Here is a 23,218-nt window from a genome sequence, read left to right as displayed (position 1 = left end):
GATCTAGGAAGACACTTCAGCCTTTCTCTTTCTGTGACTTCCTGCAAGTCACTTACGGTTGGAGCTGAGCCATTTGCAAGAACTATTAGGACAAACAGGTCAACGTAGAGTGATGGGTGCGGAGGGGTTCATCACATTGCTGATGGCAGTGTTTTTCAAATCTTGGCGACTTGGAAATGTGTGGACTTCAACTCCCAGAATTCCTCGGTCAACATGGACACATTTTCAAATGTTCAAGGCTGAGATAACACGTACTGAAAATTAAGTATTTTATTATCTACTTTATTTATTTATTTATTTATTTGTCAAGTATGTGTTGGTGGTATACAAAGAATGTTTTTATACATGATGCTAGTAAGAGAGAAACATTAGGACAGGGGACGGAAGGCACTCTGGTGCACTTATGCACGCCCCTTACTGACCTCTTAGGAATTGGGAGAGGTCAACAGTGGATAGTCTCAGGGTAAAGTTTTTGGGGTTTGGGGATGATACTACAGAGTCAGTTAGTGAGTTCCATGCATCAACTACTCGGTTATTAAAATCATATTTCCTTAGTTGAGTTTGGAGCGGTTTACTTTAAGTTTGTATCTGTTGTGCACTCTTTTGTTGTTGTGGTTGAGGTTGTAGTTGTTGACAGGAAGGACGTTGTAGCACATGATTTTATGGGCTATGCTTAGGTCATGTTAAAGGCGACGTACTTGTAAGCTTTCTAAACCTAGGATTGTAAGTCTAGTTGCATAGCGCATTCTCTTGCGAGTGGAGGAGGGAGGGCTATTCTAGTAAAGTATACAGAGATACTTTAATTATTTAAGTCTTTATGTCCAAAATGTGGTGTGGTTTTCAGACAGATGAGCTGTATTCAAGGATTGGTCTAGCAAAATTGGCCATGCCCCCCCCCCCCCCCGAGGATAATGGACTACTGGAAAGCCGGGGTGGCGCAGTGGTTAGAGTGCAGCACTGCAGGCTACTTCAGCTAAATGCTAGCTGTAGTTCAGCAGTTCACATCTCACCACTGGCTCAAGGTTGACTCAGCCTTCCATCCTTCCGAGGTGGGTCAAATGAGGACCCAGATTGTTGGGGGCAAGAGGCTGATTCTGTAAACTGCTTAGAGAGGGCTGTAAAAGTACTATGAAGTGGTATATAAGTCTAAATGCTATTGCTATTCCTCCCTTCCTTCCTCCCTTCCTTCCTTCCTCCCTTCTTCCTTCCCTTCCTCCCTCCCTCCTCCTGCCCTCCCTTCTCTTCCCCATCCATCCATCCATCCATCCCAGCTCAAGATTGACTCAGCCTTCCATCCTTCCAAGGTGGGTAAAATGAGGGCCCAGATTGTTGGGGGCAGAGGACTCTGTAAACTGCTTAGAGAGGGCTGTAAAGCACTGTAAAGTGGTATACAAGTGATATTGCCCTTCCTTCCTTCCTTCCTTCCTTCCCTCCCTCCTTCCCTCTCTTTCCCAACCATCCATCCATCCCAGCTCAAGGTTGACTCAGCCTTCCATCTTTCCAAGGGCGGTAAAACGAGGACCCGGATTGTTGGTGACAATGTGCCGACTCGGTAAACCGCTTTGAGCGCGCTGTAAAAAGCACCACGAAGCGGCATATAAGTCTAAACCCTGTTGCTATCCCGTGGTCCAGCACCCTTCGGATTCCGCCGCCTGGAGCCGCCGTCCTGTGCTTGGGAAGGGGTGAAAGACAAGCGCTCTGCACGCGCTCGGCTGTTCTCTTTCAGGCGGTTGCAGTAGCCGCGAGTTCGGTCCCGGGTGCGGGCGCTCGTGCCCGGGTGTTTTTTCCCCCCACCGCGCGCGTGCCCGCTCCGGAGGAGGGGTGGGGCCGACGGAGATGCCCTCCCCCCGGTTGGTTCTCGGCCCGCCCGCCCGCCCGCGGGCGGGAGCAAAGGAGCGACTGCGATGCGGCGACGGCGGCGGCGAATCCGGCGGTTCGGAGCCGGGCGGCAGCTGGGCGGCGGGGCCCCGACGGAAGGCTCGGCGATGCTCCGCGGCTTCCCACCGCCGCCGCCGCAGTAACAGCAGCATCAGCACAGAGGACTAGAAGCATCGCTCGGCCAAGATGGGCAACTCCCCGCCGGTGATGCTGGGCAAGACGCCGCGCGGGAAGCGACCCCAGCGGACGGCCGCCGTCTCGCCGTCCTCCTCCTCCTCCTCGCCGGCCGAGCCGCCAACAGGTAGAGGGGAGTCGGGGGTCGAGCGTGGGAAAGAAAGGGGGGTGAGAGGAAAAGACCCGCCTTCAGCCTTTTGCTGAGCCACCTGCGGGAGGGAATGTGTGAAATATGTGTGACGGACTACAGTGCCCATCATCCGACGCCCCAAATTGGGGAAGGGTCGCCGCGGGTCCCCCTTTCTTCCCTCTCCAAGGCGGAGAAAGGGTTGAGAAGGCGGTGGAAGGGATGAGGAGTTGCAAGCTCCCCAATGCGAGGATCCGGGGTTTTCGGGGAAGGCTGAGCTCCGAAAGCCGCTCCACACGGTTCGCCAGCTGCGGGCCGGGAATGAAGTCAGCGGGGCTTAAAGCTTTGGGCTCGCGGGCTGGCACAGCAATTTCCCTCCTTTGCAAAGGGGTTCTCTAGTTCTCAATCCACCCCCAGCCCCCTCCGTCCATCCTCGAAATCCTGTCCGGTAAGCGAAGGTCCGAAGGCAGGAGCGGTGGTGGGAATTCAGGAGACAAACAGAGGACGGTCTGACCGCCTTTTGCCCTGAGGAAGAAGGTCAGGAGAAGGATGCTGAAGGGGACCTCTGGACGCCTCCCGCAGGCCTGAAGGCAAACTGGGGACCAGGGCTCTTAGCTAAAAGAGAGGTGGTGGTGGAAAAAGAGAAGGGGAGGGAGGGAGGGAATTCACTGGATGCTTTTCTGGAATTCTCTCTTTTCTCTGGGCCAAATGGTCCCCCCGGGATGTGAATCCAGAAGTCTGGGGCTATTGCATTGCAAATCCAGAAAGTCTGGGGCTATTGCATTGAAAATCCAGAAAGTCTAGGGCTATTGTATTGGAAATCCAGAAGGTCTGTGGCTATTGTGTTGTGAATCCAGAAAGTCTAGGGCTATTGCATTGCATATCCAGAAAGTCTGGGGCTACTGCATTGCAAATCCAGAAGGTCTGGGGCTATTGCATCGCAAATCCAGAAAGTCCGGGGCTATTGTGTTGTGAATCCAGAAATTCTAAAGCTATTTCATCGCAAATCCATAAAGTCTGGGGCTAATGTGTTGTGAATCTAGAAACTCTAGGGCTATTGCATCGCGAAACCATAAAGTCTGGGGCTATCGCATTGCAAATCCATAAAGTCTGGGGCTAATGTGTTGTGAATCCAGAAAGTCTAGGGCTATTGCATCGCAAAACCATAAAGTCTGGGGCTATTGTACTGGGAATCTAGAAAGTCTGGGGCTATTGTACTGGGAATCTAAAAAGTCTGAGGCTATTGTATCATAAATCCAGAAAACCTGGGAGCCCTTGAATTGCAATACAGAAAGCCTCGGGCTATTGCATGGCGCATCCGGAAAGTCTGAGGCTCTTGCATCGCGGTTTATGGGTCTTCTTACTTAACATGTTGTGTGAATGCAGCTATAGGAGTTTCAGTTTAAGAAGCAGAGATTGGCATGTCTTTCCAACGCCTGAAAATAATCAACCCTCCTCCCCCACCCCCCCAGCCATAAAATGGGAACACATTGTCTCCTGAAGATGGCCCATCTGTTGTGTTATGCCTGCGGTTTTTGGATACTTATAGACTTTTAAAAGATTGAAAAGAATCGGGAAGATGTTCCTTTGAGTTTACACCCCACGTTCTGTTGTGATTTTTTTCTTTTCTTTTTTAAACTGATATCCTGCAGAGCAGATTTGCATAACTGCCTCCATCCTTCATTTTATGCTTAAGACCTTCCACCATTTTTGTAGCCCAAAGACGGGCTACAAAAATGATGGAAGGCCTTAAGCATAAAACTTAACAGTAAAGACTTCATGAACTCAAATCTGTCTAGTCTGGAGGACAGAAGGGGAAGGGGGGACATGATGGAAACATTTAAATATGCTAAAGGGGTAAATAAGGTCCAGGAGGGAAGTGTTTTTAATAGGAAAGTGAACACAAGAACAAGGGGGCACAATCTGAGGTCAGTTGGGGGAAAGATCAGAATCAAGGTGAGAAAATATTATTTGACTGAAAGAGTAGTAGATGCTTGGAACAAACTCTCCAGCAGACGTGGTTGGTAAATCCACAGTCACTGAATTTAAACATGCCTGGGATAGACATATATCCATCCTAAGATAAAATATAGGAAATAGTATAAGGGCAGACTAGATGGACCATGAGGTCTTCTCCTGCCGTCAATCTTCTATGATTCTATGTTTCATGTCTGGAAGGGTTGAGAACAGATTGAGAATTTCATCCTGCTTTCTATAGGAAGGTGATTGTTTTTATACATATTTGTGTACCCGTCACTTTTTGCTACACAGTTCATTAAAGCCATGTTAAGTATTCTGTTTATTCCATTCAATTGTGTCTGATATTTGGAGACTGCCTATAAGACATAACCCCAGAAGTGGTTTGCCATTGCCTCCTTCCTACGGCTGAAAGGAAGTGACTGGCCCAAGGTCACCTATTTGACTTTGTGTCAAAGATGAAACTAGAACTACCAGTTTCTGGCCTAGGGCTTTAACCCTTACACCCCAAACTGACTCTTGTGTTAAATCTAAGGAGATAACTTACAGTGGGAACAAATCTAAGGTGTCCCAAACTCCAAAATCTTTAACCTCAGATTGTCTACAGTTGACCTCTCCCCATTTCTAAGAGGTTTGTAAGAGCCGTGCATAAGCGCACCATGTTACACCAACACTCCGCAGTCTGCATTGGTTGCCGATTGGTTTCCGGTCACAATTCAAAGTGTTGGTTATGACCTATAAAGCCCTTCATGACACCGGACCAGAATATCTGCGAGACCGTCTTCTGCCGCACGAACCCCAGTGGCCGGTTAGTTCCCACAGAATTGGCCTTCTCCAGGTCCCGTCGACTAAACAATGTCAGCTGGCAGGACCCAGGGGAAGAGCCTTCTCTGTGGTGTCCCCAACCCTCTGGAACCCGCTCCCCCCGGAGATCAGGACTGCCCCTACCCTCCTTGCCTTTCGTAAACTTCTTAAAACTCACCTCTGCCGTCAGGCATAGAAGAACTGAGACATCGCCTATGTAGTTTTATGTATGGAATGTTTGTGTGTATGTTTTTATATAAGGGTTTTTTTAGGTTTTAGGTTTATTGGATTTATATGCCGCCCCTCTCCGCAAACTCGGGGCGGCTCACAACAATAATAAAAAACAGTACAGTACGCAATACCAAATCCAATGCCCACCCATCCAGTTCCAATTTAAATTAATAATCTCATAAAAAACAGTATATATAAAAAACAGGCACACAGTCAATCAATCAACAAAACAACATGGGCAAGGGGGAGGTGTTTTAGTTCCCCCATGCCTGAGGGCAAAGGTGGGTCTTAAGGAGTTTACGAAAGGCAGGGAGGGTGGGGGCAATCCTAATCTCAGGGGGGAGCTGGTTCCAGAGGGTCGGGCCCCCCACAGAGAAGGCTCTTCCCCTGGGTCCCGCCAGACGACATTGTTTAGTCGACGGGACCCGGAGAAGGCCAACTCTGTGGGACCTAACCGGTCGCTGGGATTCGTGCGGCAGGAGGCGGTCCCGAAGATATTCTGGTCCGGTGCCATGAAGGGCTTTATAGGTCATAACCAACACTTTGAATTGTGACCGGAAACTGATCGGCAGCCAATGCAGACTGCGGAGTGTTGGAGTGATATGGGCATACTTGGAGAAGCCCATAATTGCTCTCGCAGCTGCATTCTGCACGATCTGAAGTTTCCGAACACTTTTCAAAGGTAGCCCCATGTAGAGAGCGTTACAGTAGTCGAGCCTCGAGGTGATGAGGGCATGAGTGACTGTGAGCAATGACTCCCGGTCCAAATAGGGCCGCAACTGGCGCACCAGGCAAACCTGGGCAAACGCCCCCCTCGCCACAGCTGAAAGGTGTTTTTCTAATGTGAGCTGTGGATCGAGGAGGACGCCCAAGTTGCGGACCCTCTCTGAGGGGGTCAATAATTCCCCCCCCAGGGTAATGGACGGAAGGTAGAATTGTCCTTGGGAGGCAAAACCCACAGCCACTCCGTCTTGTCTGGGTTCAGTTTGAGTTTGTTGACACCCATCCAGGCCCCAACAGCCTCCAGGCACCGGCACATCACTTCCACTGCTTCGTTGACTGGACATGGGGTGGAGATGTACAACTGGGTATCATCGGCATATTGATGATACCTCACCCCATGCCCTTGGATGATCTCACCCAGCGGTTTCATGTAGATATTAAATAGCAGGGGGGAGAGGACCGACCCCTGAGGCACCCCACAAGGGAGAAACCTCGGGGTCGACCTCTGACCCCCCCACTAACACCGACTGCGACCGACCGGAGAGGTAGGAGGAGAACCACTGAAGAACAGTGCCTCCCACTCCCAACCCCTCCAGCCGGTGCAGAAGGATACCATGGTCGATGGTATCGAAAGCCGCTGAGAGGTCAAGGAGCACCAGGACAGAGGACAAGCCCCTGTCCCGGGCCCGCCAGAGATCATCCATCAACGCGACCAAAGCAGTTTCCGTGCTGTAGCCGGGCCTGAATCCAGACTGCTGAGGACCTAGATAATAACAATTTTAAATGTAAAATTGTTATTTTAGACTTAATATTAGCTTTGTCATTGTATACTGTTTTATCAGTGCTGTGAGCCGCCCTGAGTCTGCGGAGAGGGGCAGCATACAAATCTAATAAATAATAATAAAATAATAATAATTATGCCTACCATCCCTGGTCTACTGTTCTATTACCTTCTTTTATCATTACTTACTACCTATGTTATGCTTATACAAACTACAATCCTATAGTTGTTCAAATAAATAAGTTCATTTTATTGATTGCTTTGATTGCTTTGATTGATTTGATTGATTTGATTGATTTGATTGATTGTTCAGTTCTGGAGACCTCACCTACAAAAAGATATTGATAAAGATATTGATAGAATTGAACAGATCCAAAGACGGGCTACAAAAATGGTGGAAGGTCTTAAGCATAAAACTTATCAGGAAAGACTTAAAGAACTCAATCTGGAGGACAGAAGCAAAACCTTTAAATATGTTCAAGGGTTAAATAAGGTTCAGGAGGGAAGTGTTTTTAATAGGAAAGTGAACCCATGTGGAGGTCCTAAATAACTTTTTCCTGAGGCCCGTTATAACGTCAAACTATTGGTAAACAAATGGTTGTTAAGTCGAAGACTACCTGTACCGAAATATGTTCCATCTTTTGCAACCTTCCGTTTAGAAATCTGTGGGAACAGGAAGAATTACTGCAGATTCTAGTATAATTTTAATAATAATAATAACAACAACAACAACAACAACAACACAATAATAATAATAATAATTTTAGGACCTAAAATTTTGCACATCTCAGTTTTATATCATAAGGAATATATATGCAAAGTTTCATTGAAATTGAAGATGGTCGAGTGGGGACAACTGGTCCGTTTGACAAAGAATGACCCATTTTCCAACTTTCAGTGCGCCCGGGACACCCATTTGTCGCCGTTCCCAGGCTCCAGAGGCTTCCCTGCAGCTTGGGGAGGAAGAAAATGGCCTCTGTCACCGCCCCAGAGGCCAGAAAAAGCCCACTTCACAACTTCCAGTAGGCCCAGTAAGCCCGTTTTTCACCTTCCCCAGGCTCCAGAGGCCGAAAATGACCTCCCACAACCTCCGCATGAGCTGAAAATCTGCTGGCTGGTGTGCACATACATGCTGGAGCTGAGCTAGGGCAACAGCTTGCGTGCCGGCAAATATGGCTCTGCGTGCCACCTGTGGCACCTATGCCACAGGTTCGCCATCACTGGCATAGTGGTTAGGATGCAGAAGGAAGGGCTTTTTTTCCTCCCGTGGTTTGAGAAAGCGATGTACTGTATTTTGAGAAGATGAGAAGGTTTTTCCTTCTCATCTTCTCTTCTTTCTTGTCTTTTCATCCTCCTCCTATTGTTATCTTAGGATTTATCACTTGTTTGCATCCTACCGTTTATGATTGCATCTTATGATTTATGATCTACGATTTCCTGCTTTGTCGTTTGGGATGTACACTGAGAGCTTATGCACCAGAGACAAATTCCTTGTGTGTCCAATCACGCTTGGACGATAAAGACCATCTGATTCCAATTTTTCTGGAATAGTTCAAGGCTTAAAATGTTCCTCTAAACCTCTTGGGTAAATTTATGACTCCATATATTCTGTGAATGCAGAAAATGGCTTAATTCGGCAACCAAGAGGAATATGTTGTTTGCCGTTTAGCTAGTGTTGTTAGCTTACACTTCATTGTGTCGAGTGGGTTTACAAAGAAGGCAATGCATCAACATGTTGTGCAAACGCAGTGCTCCTGGTCCCTTGGAAGCAACCAAGTCCACTTCCTGGATGAATGAAATAATCCAGATTTGCAGGGGGGGTTTCATTGCTGTACTTGCTCCAAATGTTTCTTTCTGTTGTGGTTGGCTCTGGCCCAGCTCCTGCCCCAGGGAATGGGGAGGTGGATGCAGGGGAAACTTCAACATGTCACAGGCCTGTGTTATTGCCGACAGAATCAGTTCAGAGTTTAGTTTCCTCGGACGAAGAAGAAGGTGGGAGTGACTCGGCAGAGGAGGGCTTGGCACACAGCCAAGGCAGTCAATCTTCCTTATCTTCTATTGCTTCAGATGATGACATTTTGGACCCACGCAAGCACAGAATTATGCGTAGAAGAGACCGAGTAAGAACATATTACAGGAAATAAGGGAGTACACCTGTGTTTGGGTGGGGCTCCAGTAATTAGGGCTGCTGCTATAAATAGCAGCATGTGGGTTTGGCCATTGTGGAAGAATATCTGATCGGAGTTCCTCAGGAATCTTGTGTGCTGGACTTTGTTGCTTTTTCACGCCTTTGAAACCAAAGCAGAACAACGTGTGTGTGTGTGTGTCTCATTTCGTTGGAAGAAGATGGGGTGTGAAGTTTCTTCACAGCTGCTAGCTAAGTACTTAATGACTGCTTAAGGGAAATTGTACAGACTACCCGGTTGTTTTGAGAAGAGTGCTCTTTGCAATACAAAAAGAGTGCTTACTTCATTTTGACTTTTGTGATAAAGAACATTGTTTTGAATTTTCAAACGTGTGTGTGTCTGAAATTTGTACCCTTGAATTTTTGGGATGCTCCTGTCAGAGAGCCCGGCAGAACACTTTCCAGGTGCTAACAATGTTCCCAGAGCGGATCGCCAGACCACAGCTCCTAAAACCACTGCAGAGCTCAATAGACACGTACAGAACCCAGTTTCCACATAAACTGTTCGAAGGGAGCTTCACAAATCTGGATTCCACGGAAGAGCTGCAAAATGTCTCCATTTTTTGTCCACTCTTGTATCTAAGAGCAAACCCCCAGCTTCCTGATTTTCAAGCGAAAATGCCACCTGTAGGCCATGACACTATTCACTTAATAACTGCTTCATAATAGCCAATAAAGTTGGGTGAAGTCATGACAATAATTTAGAAGGGAAAATTTTCGTCCCAAGTAAATTGAGAAACTACTTTTCTTTACCTGAGTGTAAGGGGTGGGGGAGGATTGAAACGGAAGCCCAGGAAGCCGTTTTCAATCAAAACTCATTCTGACTCATCCAGTTGAATATCCTTGACTCTTGAGTGGGATTTTTTCAGCCCTGCCGAAAGATTTCAAGAATGCAACCCTGCTGTAAAACTTATTTCTCTGCTGTGAAGCTAGGATTGGTTTGATGGCTTGGGGAAAAGGAGTCCTCAATCTGAGTATTGTATTGGCAGTTCTGTGTTAGCAAAAACTTCAGAAGAGACAGATTTAGGGGTAGTGATTTCTGACAGTCTCAAAATGGGTGAACAGTGCAGTCAGGCGGTAGGGAAAGCAAGTAGGATGCTTGGCTGCATAGCTAGAGGTATAACAAGCAGGAAGAGGGAGATTATGATCCCGCCATATAGAGCGCTGGTGAGGCCCCATTTGGAATACTGTGTTCAGTTCTGGAGACTCACCTACAAAGAGACATTGATAAAATTGAACGGGTCCAAAGACAGGCTACAAAAATGGTGGAAGGTCTTAAGCATAAAATGTATCAGGAAAGACTTAATGAACTCAATCTGTATAGTCTGGAGGGCAGAAGGAAAAGGGGGGACATGATCGAAACATTTAAATATATTAAAGGGTTAAATAAGGTCCAGGAAGGAAGTGTTTTTAATAGGAAAGTGAACACAAGAACAAGGGGACACAATCTGAAGTTAGTTGGGGGAAAGATCAAAAGCAACATGAGAAAATATTATTTTACTGAAAGAGTAGTAGATGCTTGGAACAAATTTCCAGCAGACGTGGTTGGTAAATCCACAGTAACTGAATTTAAACATGCTTGGGATAAACATATATCCATCCTAAGATAAAATACAGGAAATAAGGGCAGACTAGATGGACCATGAGGTCTTTTTCTGCCATCAATCTTCTATGTTTCTATGGCAAGATATGTGACAGGAAAGAAAAAAAAATCTAGCATGTTTTACCAGGAGGTGAAATAAAATTCAGCTGTGTAATGAGGAATCCATCCATAAAAGACCCTTGGCTTGGTTACTGAATTAACAGATTTTCTGAAATGAACAGCACGCGTTAAAGTATCCAACATTAATATGGAGCTGTTTTTCCCAAACCACACCAACTTTAAGCTGCATAGACTTCAACTCCCAGAATTCCCCAGCCAACAATGCAGCCCACACAACTGCAAATGAACCGGGGAGAACTCCTGGTGGTCTCCAATCCAGGACTAATCAGATATTCCCATTCAAACCGTACTTGATCCTTCTTGATATCAACCAAGGTACGTTACATGCTCTGAACTGAAAGAGCCTCGATGGCGCAGTGGTTAGAGTGCAGTACTGCAAGCTACTTCTGCAGATCACCGGCTTCCAGCAGTTTGGCAGATCGAATCTCAGTAAGCTCAAAGTTGACTCAGCCTTCCATCCTTCCAAGGTCGGTAAAATGAGGACCCAGATTGTGATTTTTTATTAATTTTTAACAAGTTTAATATACACACAACATAAAACAGTGCATAGTGAAATGTGCCCACCACTCCGACAAACACACATACCCCACCACCAATCGGGAGTGTTTCTTATATAATCCACTTTGACCCAAGAGCAATATATCTATTTACGTATTGTAGAGTGATTCCAATTTATTTCTTATAGCTTGGTCTTACTCATCATATATCATCTTACCTTGTCCCACCATCCCATCAGTTGTCTCAATTCAGTTTCATTGTCCAAATTTATCCTTTTATCCATAATTTCAAATTGAATATGGTCCACCTTGTACCTATACCAATTTTGCATTGTCCATTTTATCGCATCCTTCCAACCCAAAACTATTACTGCCTGAGCGCTTTCTATTGCTGCTTGTTTTATTTTGGGGGCAACATGCTGACTCTGTAAACCGCTTAGAGAGGGCTGTAAAAGCACTATGAAGTGGAATATAAATCTAAATGCTATTGCTTTTGGTTGTTTTTTGCAGACGTTTCATTATGTATGTATGCATGCATGCATGCATGCATGCATGCATTCATTCATTCATTCATTCATTCATTCATTCATTCATTTGATTTTTATGCTGCCCTTCTCCTTAGACTCAGGGCGGCTTACAACATGTTAGCAATGTCACTTTTTAACAGAGCCAACATATTGCCCCCACAATCTGGGTCCTCATTTTACCCACCTCGGAAGGATGGAAGGCTGAGTCAACATTGAGCCGGTGATGAGATTTGAACCGCTGATCTACAGTCAGCTTCAGTGGCCTTCAGTACAGCACTCTAGCTGCTGCGCCACTCCAGCTCATTACCCAAACTACATAACGACATCAGTGTTAGAAGGGAGTGGGGTTTACGACTGGGGATGTTACCTAGTAAGAAAACAAAACAAACTCAGAGAGCATCAAGGACCCCACATTTCAACCCTGAACTACGAATATTCTCCTTGATTCTCCTCGATGCATGGAACTCACTACCTTGCCCCATAGTATCATCACCTAACCCCACCAAACTTTTCCCATAGACCAGTGATGGCAAACCTTTTTTTCCTCCAGTGCTGAAGTAGCGCACGCCCATGTGTCCACACCCATAAATCAATGCACGGGGAGGGCGAAAACAGTTTCCCCCGTCCCCAGAGACCCTCTGGAGGCTGGAAATGGCCTGTTTCCCAACTTCTGTTCGGCCTAGTAGGCTTGTGTTTCACCCTCCCTAGGCTCAAAGGCTTCCTTGGAACTGGTAAAAACGACCTCTCCGATCCTCCTGGAGGCTCTCTGGAAGCCAAAAATGCCCTCCCAGGGCCTCTGTGTGAGCCAAATATCAGCTCGCCAGCACACACATGCACATTGGAGCTGAGCTAGAGCAACAGCTCATGTGCCAGCAGTTATGGCTCCACATGCCACCTGTGGCATCCGTGCCATAGGTTCGCCATCACTGCCATAGACTATCCACTGTTGACCTCTCTCAATTCCTAATAGGTCAGTAAGGGGTGTGCATAAGTGCACCAGAGTGCCTTCCGTCCCCTGTCCTAATGTTTTCTCTCTCACTAGTATCATGTATATAAACATTGTTATATCTTTGTATACCGCCCATACTTACTTGACAAAACAAACTGCAGCTGTGCGAGCTATCATGGGCCTACCAAGATAAGCCTATGTCTCTTCAGCACTCCGCGGACTACATTGGCTGCCAATTGGTTTCCGGACCCAATTCAAAGTATTGGTTATGACCTATAAAGCCCTACATGGCATAGGACCAGATTACCTGTGGGACCACCTTCTGCAGTATGAATCTTCGGAGAGGGGCGGCATACAAATCTAATAAATTGAATTGAATTGAATAAATTGAATCCCAGTGCCTGGTCAGGTCCCATATAGTTGGCCTTCTCCAGGTCCCGTCAACTAAACAATGTCTTTTGGCAGGACCTAGGGGAAGAGCCTTCTCTGTGGGGGCCCCGGCCCTCTGGAATCAAGTCCCCTCAGAGATTCGCACTGCCCCCACCCTCCTTGCCTTTCGTAAGAACTTGAAAACGCACCTATGTCGGTAGGCTTGGGCTCCCTAGACCCCAGCCTCTGCCCAGTGAATGTATTGAATGTGATAGTATGGATGTGATGGCTCGTTTTTTAAAATGACTAGTTTTAAGACAATTTTTAAAGTAATTATTTTATTCTATTCATTGGCTTAGAAATGTTTTATATTGTATCTCTTTGTCTGTTGTGAGCTGCCCCGAGTCATCAGAGAGGGCGGCATATGTAAGTCCAATCAATCAATCAATCAATCAATCAATCAAACAAACAAACAAACAAACAAATAAATAAAATTAAAATAAATATTTCTAAAGAGTGACCTCAGAGGGAGATAATCCTCATTGTCTACATCGCTATTGTTATTTCTACTGTGATTCGCTTCAGCCCTGCATGCAAATGTACCAATAACTTCATTCACACAACAGAAGTGACAACCCACCTGAATGCAGAGGCACAAGTTCCTTGAAAAAGAAAGGGGGGGGGGGGAATCAGGAGCTTCCCCCCCCACATCCCCAATCAATCAACCCCCCCTCCCCATTTCCTCTCTTTTGTTCCCCTCCATCTCTGAGCCGGGGCTGTGCCTTTAAGAAGCCTCTTTTGGAAACCAAACTCACCCAGAAAGGAATTGGTTGGGTAGGTGGGCGGGTGGGTGGGAGATCTGTAAGCTGTTGCCATGGTGCCCGGGTGATTGCTTTTAGCCTGCTAATTAGCAGGCAGAGGCAGCAAATCCGCCAAGGTGTGTGTGTGTGTGTGTGTGTTTGAGCAGGGTGGCGGAAGTGATGCACGAGCCGATTGGCTGTTCATTGAGCAAGGGGGAGAGAGGCTGGCTGTTTATTTTGCTACCTGCCTCTTGCAGTGCAGGTGAGGGGGAATAGAATAGAATAGAATTCTATTGGCCAAGTGTGATTGGACACACAAGGAATTTGTTTTAAAAACATAGAAACATAGAAGACTGACGGCAGAAAAAGACCTCATGATCCATCTAGTCTGCCCTTATACTATTTCCTGTATTTTATCTTAGGATGGATATATGTTTATCCCAGGCATGTTTAAATTCAGTTACTGTGGATTTACCAACCACGTCTGCTGGAAGTTTGTTCCAAGGATCTACTACTCTTTCAGTAAAATAATATTTTCTCATGTTGCTTTAGATCTTTCCCCCAACTAACTTCAGATGGTGCCCCCTTGTTCTTGTGTTCACTTTCCTATTAAAAAACACTTCCCTCCTGAAACTTATTGAACCCTTTAACATATTTAAATGTTTCGATCATGTCCCCCCTTTTCCTTCTGTCCTCCAGACCAGTGTTTTTCAACCAGTGTGCCGCGGCACACTAGTGTGCCGTGAGACATGGTCAGGTGTGCCGCGAAGCTCAGAGAGAGAAAGAAAACAAGAGAGAGAGAAAGAAAGAAAGAAAAAGAGAGAGAGAGAAAGAAAGAAAGAGAGAGAGAGTAAGAAAGAGAGAGAGAGAAAGAAAGAGAGAAAGAAAACAAGAGAGAAAGAAAGGAAGAGAGAGAAAGAAAGAAAGAGAGAGAGAAAGAGAACAAGAGAGAGAAAGAAAACAAGAGAGAAATGAAGAAAGAGAGAGAGAGAAAGAGAGAGAGAAAGAGAGGGAGGGGAGGTGGGAGAGAGAAAGACATAGAGGGAGGGAGGGAGAGAGGGAGGGAGGGAGAAAGAGAGCAAAAAAGAGAGGAAGGAAGGAAGAGAGAAAGAGGGATGGAGAGAGAGAGAAAAAAGAAGGGAGAGAAAGAGGGAGGGAGAGAGAAATAGAGCGGAAGGGAGGAAGAGAGAGAAAAAAATGTCCAAACTTTTTTTAGCCCCCCCCCCCCCCCAACTCAATGTGCCCCAGGATTTTGTAAATGTAAAAAATGTGCTATGGCTCAAAAAAGGTTGAAAATCACTGCTCCAGACTATACAGATTGAGTTCATTAAGTCTTTCCTGATACGTTTTATGCTTAAGACCTTCCACCATTTTTGTAGCCCGTCTTTGGACCTGTTCAATTTCATCCATATCTTTTTGTAGGTGAGATCTCCAGAACTGAACACAGTATTAACCATTTTATTTTATATCTCCAAAGAGATTGGGATAGTAAGCATCTTCCCTTCCTGTTGTATCCTTCCAAATACCGTATCTATCCTCTTAGAAAGCTGAATACAGCTTTGATTACTGAGCACATAGCACAACAGCATACATAGTCTTGGTGCAGATGCTCTCAGGGTACATAAAAGAAAAAGATACATTTGTCAAGAATCATGTGGTACAACACTTAATGATTGTCATGGGTCAAATAAGCAATGAAGAAACAATCAATATTAATAGAAATCTTAGGATACAAGCAACAAGTTACAGTGGGAGGAAAAGGATGATAGGAATGATGAGAAAAACTAGTAGAATAGAAGTGCAGATTTAGTAAAAGGTCTGACAGTGTTGAGGGAATTATTTGTTTAGTAGAGTGATTCTATTAGTCTTGGTGTGCAGTGCTCTGTAGCAATGTTTTGAGGGTAGGAGTTGAAACAGTTTATGTCCAGGATGTGAGAGGTCAGTAAATATTTTCCCCGCCCTCTTTTTGACTTGTGCAGTATACAGGTCCTCAAGGGAAGGCAGGTTGGCAGCAATTGTTTTTTCTGCAGTTTGGAGCTTAAGCCTCTATTGTGGGGATGAGAGAGGGGGAAAAGCAGGAAAGACCGGCCAGGCTATGGGGGAAAAAAATATTTGCACGTTGAATCAGAGAAAGATACAAAAGATTATCCCGGCTCAGTGCATCCCTCCTTTGGAAAATTTAAAAAAACCATTGGTTTTCAACTTCTGATGCTGGAATAATAATAATAATAATAATAATAATAATAATAATAATAATAATAATATTATTATTATTATTATTATTATTATTATTATTATTATTATTATTATGTCAATACAACACAGCAAACGAGATCACTATGCTGGATTTCGTATTTCATCACCAGTCGGACACTTCCCAAGCACCTAGGACTGTGTGATGTAGTGGTGAATTATGTTTGCCGATCCCAGTAAAGCGGCCTTTTGCAATTGACAGATGAAGATTTTGTCAATTCCGATGGTTTTTAAATGTCCGCTGAGATCCTTTGGCACTGCGCCCAGCATACCAAGTATCACTGGGACCACTTTCACTGGCTTATGCCAGAGTCGTTGCAGCTCAATTTTTAGATCTTCGTATTTCACTAATTTCTCTAGCTGCTTCTCCTCAATTCTGCTGTCTCCTGGGATTGCAATGTCGATGATCCATACTTTCTTTTTCTCCACAATCAGGATATCTGGTGTGTTATGCTTCAGAATTCGGTCAGTCTGAAGTCGGAAGTCCCACAGTAGTTTTGCTTGCTCATTTTCGACCACTTTTTCGGGCTTATGATCCCACCAGTTCTTTGCCACTGGTAAATGATAGTTCCGGCACAAGTTCCAGTGGATCATCTGTGCCACAGCATCATGTCTATGCTTGTAGTCAGTCTGTGCGATCTTTTTGCAGCAGCTGAGTATGTGATCGATTGTTTCATCTGTTTCTTTACAGAGTCTGCACTTTGGATCGTCTGTTGATTTTTCAATTCTGGCTTTGACAGCATTTGTTCTAATGGCCTGTTCTTGTGCCACCAGTATTAGTCCTTCTGTCTCCTTTTTGAGTGTTCCACTTGTAAGCCATGACCAGGTCTTTTCTTTATCTATTTTGCCTTCAATCTTCTCCAAGAACTGGCCATGCAATGCTTTGTTCCGCCAATTGTCCATGCGACATTGAGCTACAGTTTTTCTCTACTGGTCCTTAGTTTGCTTCACCTTGAGAAGCTTCCTATTGTTGACCTCCATCAATGCTGACACTTTGCTCTCCTTCACATAGTCAGCTAATGCATGCTTCTCTTCTTCCACTGTCTGCTTCACTTGCAAAAGCCCTCTGCTGCCTATTATTATTATTATTATATTTATTTATTTATTCATTCATTCATTCAAATTTTTATGTCGCCCTTCTTCTTACACTCATGGCAGCTTCCATGTTAGCAATAGCACTTTTTAACAGAGCCAGCATATTGCCCCCACAATCCAGGTCCTCATTTGACCCACCTCGGAAGGATGGAAGGCTGAGTCAATCTTGGCCGGCCATGAGATTTAAACCACTGATCTACAGTCAACTTCAGTGGCTTGCAGTACAGCACTCTACCTGCTGCGCCACCCTGGCTCAACTATGCCTTAAAGTCGGACATAACTGCATCGGGGAAATCTTTACCTTTATCTTTTAGCAATGAAGGGGGTTGCAGGGACCTTTGGCAGACTGCCAGGGGCTATAAAGGAGAAGCAGGCTTTGCAATTTAGTTTCTCCTTTTGTTGCTCTCCCAGTTTGATTTCGTATTCCTATATCTCTTCTTCTATTCTTTCATTGATATGTTCTATTCCTATATCTTCTTTTCTATTCTTTCTTAGATATATATTTACTATGAGTATCTCCTCTATAACCTTCATCATGTATTTTACTATGTGTATATAGATATACAGTATACCCACTAAAACCCCCATGGTGTATTGGACAAAATAAATAAATAAAATAAAATAAACAAAACTTTGCAGCAATGGTCTTGAAATGCAGCATTCCAGGGACATTTTGTCTCTGTGTAAGAAAACAGGAAAAAGAGAGCAGGGGCAAAAAAAAAAATGCAATTCATACCAACATTTCCAGCTCTGAGTGGCCCCTCTACATTTCTACATTTCCCCCCCTCCCTTTCCCAAATTCTTCTTAACATGTAGTTCTCAACGAAATGGAATGTGAAGTTTGTTCATTTTGCAATAGGTTTTAAGTACAGGATCGGGATTTGGAAGCTCTGTTATTAAAGAGAAATCAGTGCCATTAAAAAGAAATCAAGTTTCCAGCCCTCAAGGCTGTGAAAACACACCTTTCTGGTGAAATCCCAGAAACAGAAATTTTTTTTCTTTTTTTCCCCCTTCTGGGCTCTGGGTATGTTTTTCCTATCGCGGTAAATGAGGTTGAATGTGTATAATTTTAGAAGAGCTGTGCGTGCGTGCGTGTTAATACAGTTTATATAGTAGATAATGTATATTTTTGGGTGCCTGTGGGTAATATGTATGTACACATAAGGCATATATACATAGAATTAAATAGTATATTTTGGATGTTCAGTAAGAGTAAATAGATAGAGAAATTGTATCTCTTTGAGGTGAGGAGAGGCCAGGCCCCCTAACCCAAACTCTTGACCTGAATGACGTCAAGTTGGCCACCTTTAAGCCTGTCACATGACCCTTAAGTCACCCTCCCTGGTCACATGATTGTCAAGCCACTCCACCTGGTCACATGGCTGGAAAGCCACACCCACAAAATAAGCCGTGCCCACAGTCTGGTAGTGAAAAATTTTGTAGCCCTTCACTTTGCTATATACATACACGCACATATAAACACATATATGTGTGTGTGTTTTGCATAGAAACACACACACACACACACTTATTTTATTTATTTTATTTATTTTATATATATATATATATATATATATATATATATATATATATATATATATATATATATTTGTTTTCGTAAATTTTCACGGGTATATGTATGTAGATTGTTCTGAGTTCGGGTTTTGCCCTGTGTAATATTTTGCATGTTTATGCGACGTTTCGGTGAAATAACATCCACCATCATCAGGCTGAAGTTTCCAAGCTTCGTGCTGTTGTAAAATTCCATTCGCCTGAGAAAAAGGACAGAAACACCAGCCTGAAGATGATGAGTGAGACCTCATCGAAACGTCGCCAGAAATTTCCAAATCCTACACGGGAAGAAACCCGAATATACCAAGACCGTCATACCTGTACCCGTGAAAATCTACGAAAACATATATATATATATATATATATATATATATATATATATATATATATATATATATGTCACATGTTTAAGCTGAATTTGAAAATTAAGGGAGACTAGGATAGATCTATTTCGGCCTTATTTTGGCCTCATCAGCTAGCCATACCCACTGGGACTTGAACCTGCAACCTTTGCCTTGTAAGGCAGAGAATTATCCTCTAGGCTACAGTATCCAATCCCTTCAGCTCTGTACATATATACAGTGTATATGTTTTTTAATGTCGGATATACTGTATATGTTTTTTTATGTCTCCCTTAATTTTAAAATTCTAGCTAAAAAACATTTGACATATACAGTATATATATATATATATATATATATATATATATATATATATATATATATATATATATACCGTGTTTCCCCGATAGTAAGACCCCCCCGATTGTAAGACATATGGGGGGTTTCAGGGGGGTCGGCTTACTTTCGGGGAAACACGGGGGTATTGCGGGGGGGGGGGGGGCGATGACATTGCTTCCAAGCTACCCGCATCGGCTCCAAGGCGAGCGGCCGGAGCTGCGCCCTCCTTCACCAGCCTCCTTTCTGGCAGCTTCCTGCGCGCCCCTCGCCTTTGCTTGCCGCGGCGCCACCGCCTCTTCCCCTGCCGAGGCTCAGCTGCAAGCGGCCAGCGAGGCCGATCGGCTCCGAGGCGAGCGGCCGGAGCTGCGCCCTCCTTTGCCCGCCTCCTTTCCGCTCGCCTCGGAGCCGATCGGCCTCGCTGGCCGCTTGCAGCTGAGCCTCGGCAGGGGAAGAGGCGGTGGCACCGCGGCGAGCGAAGGCGAGGGGCGCGCAGGGAGCTGCCGGAAAGGAGGCGGGTGAAGGAGGGCACAGCAGCGGCCGCTCACCCTTTTTGACTGCCCATCCACCCCTTGGCCTGCCTTTAGCCAGCCAGCCGAGCGTCCGTGTCGCCGCGGAGTTGGCCTCCCCTGCCGAGAAACATTGCCAGGAGCGGCGAGGGGATGCTCCCCGCAACCCGCCGAACGTCGAGGTCGGCGCCCGCCTCCTTTCCGGAAGCTCCCCGCGCCCGAAGACGAGCCAGCCCCGGTGCCCGGGACAATGTAAGACATACCCCCAAAGTAAGACACAGTGGGGCTTTTGGGGGTAAAAAGATAGTAAGACACTGCCTTACTATCGGGGAAACACGGTATATATATATATACTCAAAATATTACACGGGGCAAAACCCAAACTCAGAACAATATATATATATATTTTTTGTTCTGAGTTTGGGTTTTGCCCCGTGTAATATTTTGAGTGTAATATTTTGAGTACACGGGGCAAAACCCAAACTCAGAACAATCTACATACATATACCCGTGAAAATCTCGTCATCTTCAGGCTGGTGTTTCTGTCCTTGTTCTCAGGCGAACACCTGTTCGCCTGAGAACAAGGACAGAAACACCAGCCTGAAGATGACGAGTGGGACCTCGTCGAAACGTCGCCAGAAATTTCCAAATCCTACATGGGAAGAAACCCGAATATACCAAGACCATCATACCACAGAGCTGAAGGGATTGGATACTGTAGCCTAGAGGATAATTCTCTGCCTTACAAGGCAAAGGTTGCAGGTTCAAGTCCCAGTGGGTATGGCTAGCTGATGAGGCCAAAATAAGGCCGAAATAGATCTATCCTAGTCTCCCTTAATTTTCAAATTCAGCTTAAACATGTGACATATATATATATATATATATATATGTAGATTGTTCTGAGTTCGGGTTTTGCCCTGTGTAATATTTTGCATGTCTATGCGACGTTTCGGTGAAATCACATTCACCATCATCAGGCTGGAAACTAGAATAGATCTATTTCGGCCTTATTTTGGCCTCATCAGCTAGCCATACCCACTGGGACTTGAACCTGCAACCTTTGCCTTGTAAGGCAGAGAATTAACCTCTAGGCTACAGTATCTAATCCTTTCCGCTCTGTACCAGGGAAGGGTTACATTTTGCGTCGAATATATCATATATTCATTTTGTCAAGTACATATTGGTAAAATACAAAGATATAACAATGTTTATATGCATGATACTAGTGAGAGAGAAACATAAGGACAGGGAACGGAAGGCACGCTAGTGCACTTGTGCATGCTGGCTGGTTCACTTATATACACACTTGTGTGTGTGTGTGTTATTTATTTATTTATTTATTCATTCATTCATTCATTTATTCATATGCCAATTAATTGGATTTGTGGAGAGAGAGAGAGAGAGAGCAAAGTGCTTTGGCAATCCTTGTTTTGGTGTTTCCGCGGCTGTTTTGTGAAATACCTCCAGCCCTGAGCAAATACCTCAAAATTCATTCCTGCAAAGATAGGGAGGGGAGAGGACATTTTTTCACCGAGAGCCCTTGGGCCATGCATGACTACTAAGAACTCAAGGAATGGCTTTGCTCCAGGGAGGTTTCCTTGCAGTGATTAAACTGCGATTGCCAGACAGAAGTTTTTGAGCAATTGAATTCCTTCCCTCTGGAGAACAATCCTGATTCTACATTTAATACAACCGGCTGGGGATGTGCTTGTGTCGGTGTGTGGAGAGGAAAGAGGAAGCATTTGGGGTATCCATCACCCTCGCATTTCCTCCTTGGTGAGCGTGTCCTGCTACCAAACCCATCCCAGCTCTTCTTGCTAGCTTCTAATTATTATTATTTTTTAAAAAACCTGGGGTTATCGTTTTAATATTTATATTTGACTTATTTTTATTGTCAATTGTATTTTTATATTGTTGCAAGCTGCCCTGAATCCTTCGAGATTAGGCAGTATAGAAGTCTTAATGAATGAATGAATGAATGAATGAATGAATGAACGAATGTATGAATGAATGAATGTATGAATGAATGAATGAATGAATGAATGATTGATTGAATGATTGAATGAATGAATGAATGAATGATTGAATGAATGAATGATTGAATGAATGAATGAATGAATGAATGATTGAATGAATGATTGAATGAATGAATTAATGAATGAATGAATGATTGAATGAATGAATGAATGAATGATTGAATGAATGAATGAATGATTGAATGAATGAATGAATGAATGATTGAATGAATGAATGATTGAATGAATGAATTAATGAATGAATGAATGATTAAATGAATGAATGAATGAATGAACGAACGAATGATCCAGCTAACCAGAGACTCATGTAATGTCAAAAGCTCCAAACCAACTTTGAACGGTCACTAAATCGATGGTTGTAAGTCAAGGACCAGCTGTAATCAGCAACTGTAGGCCCTGAAGTCCAAAAACTACTTTTATAAAGCAGACCTTTTTGGTTCTCCACGGAAGGAGCTGTCTGGACGCCTTAATGGAAATGAACTCAGGAGCCCCCGTTGTCTTCTCAAAGTGAATTTATCCATTCAGTCGTGTCCGACTCTTGGCAATTTATTTTAATTTATTTGACTTTTATGCTGCCCAATCCCCTAGGACTCAGGGCGGCTTACAACAATAAAATATAATACAATAGTACAATAGTCCCCAAACCCCCAACACTTTACCCTTAGATTATCTACGGTTGATCTATCCAGATTCCTAAGAGGTCAGTAAGGGGCGAGTAGAAGTGCACTAGAGTGCCTTCCATCCCCTGTCCTATTGCTCTCCTATATCTCCTCTACCTTTCTTCTATTCCTATATCTCTTCTTCTATTCTTTCATTGATATGTTCTATTCCTATACAGTGATCCCTCGAGTATCGCGAGGGTTCCGTTCCAAGACCCCTCGCGATAATCGATTTTTCGCGATGTAGGGTTGCGGAAGTAAAAACACCATCTGTGCATGCGCACCCTTTTTTTCATGGCCGCACATGCGCAGATGGTGGAGTTTGCGTGGGCGGCGGGCGGCACCCAGGGAAGGTTCCTTCGGCCGCCCAGCAGCTGATCTGCTCCGCAGCGCGGCAGCAGCGAGGAGCCGAAGATGGGGTTTCCCCGTTGCCCAGGCAAAGGGGAAACCCCATCTTCGGCTCCTCGCTGCTGCCGCGCTGCGGAGCAGATCAGCTGCTGGGCGGCCGAAGGAACCTTCCCTGGGTCTTCCCGCCGCCCAGGCAAAGGGGAAACCCCAAGATCGCTTGCCGCTTGCCCGTCACCCGCCCGCCCGGCTGCTCGCTTGCCGCTTGCCCGTTCACCCGCCCGCCCGGCCGCTCGCTTGCCGCTTGCCCGTTCACCCGCCCGCCCG

At 44.9% G+C, this 23,218-nt stretch overlaps 1 protein-coding gene across 2 annotated transcripts in view; it reads left to right on the top strand.

Annotated features, from left to right (window-relative positions):
- Positions 1–23,218, top strand: part of NHSL2 (NHS like 2) — a 168,524-nt gene that overhangs the window by 63,186 nt on the left and 82,120 nt on the right. The window contains exon 1 of one of the 2 annotated variants that reach the window (XM_070759832.1): positions 1,985–2,179. The exons of the other annotated variant lie outside the window; for it this stretch is intronic. Coding sequence (XP_070615933.1) covers positions 2,065–2,179 — 115 coding nt within the window. The 5' untranslated portion in view covers positions 1,985–2,064. Of the gene's footprint in view, positions 1–1,984; positions 2,180–23,218 lie in introns of those variants that run through there. 2 annotated transcript variants of the gene reach the window in all.

This window comes from Erythrolamprus reginae, chromosome 8 (assembly GCF_031021105.1).
Source record: "Erythrolamprus reginae isolate rEryReg1 chromosome 8, rEryReg1.hap1, whole genome shotgun sequence".
NCBI classification, from domain to species: domain Eukaryota; kingdom Metazoa; phylum Chordata; class Lepidosauria; order Squamata; family Dipsadidae; genus Erythrolamprus; species Erythrolamprus reginae.
The sequence above is the reverse complement of the archived record's forward strand: the minus strand, read 5'-3'. Positions and strand labels throughout refer to the sequence as shown.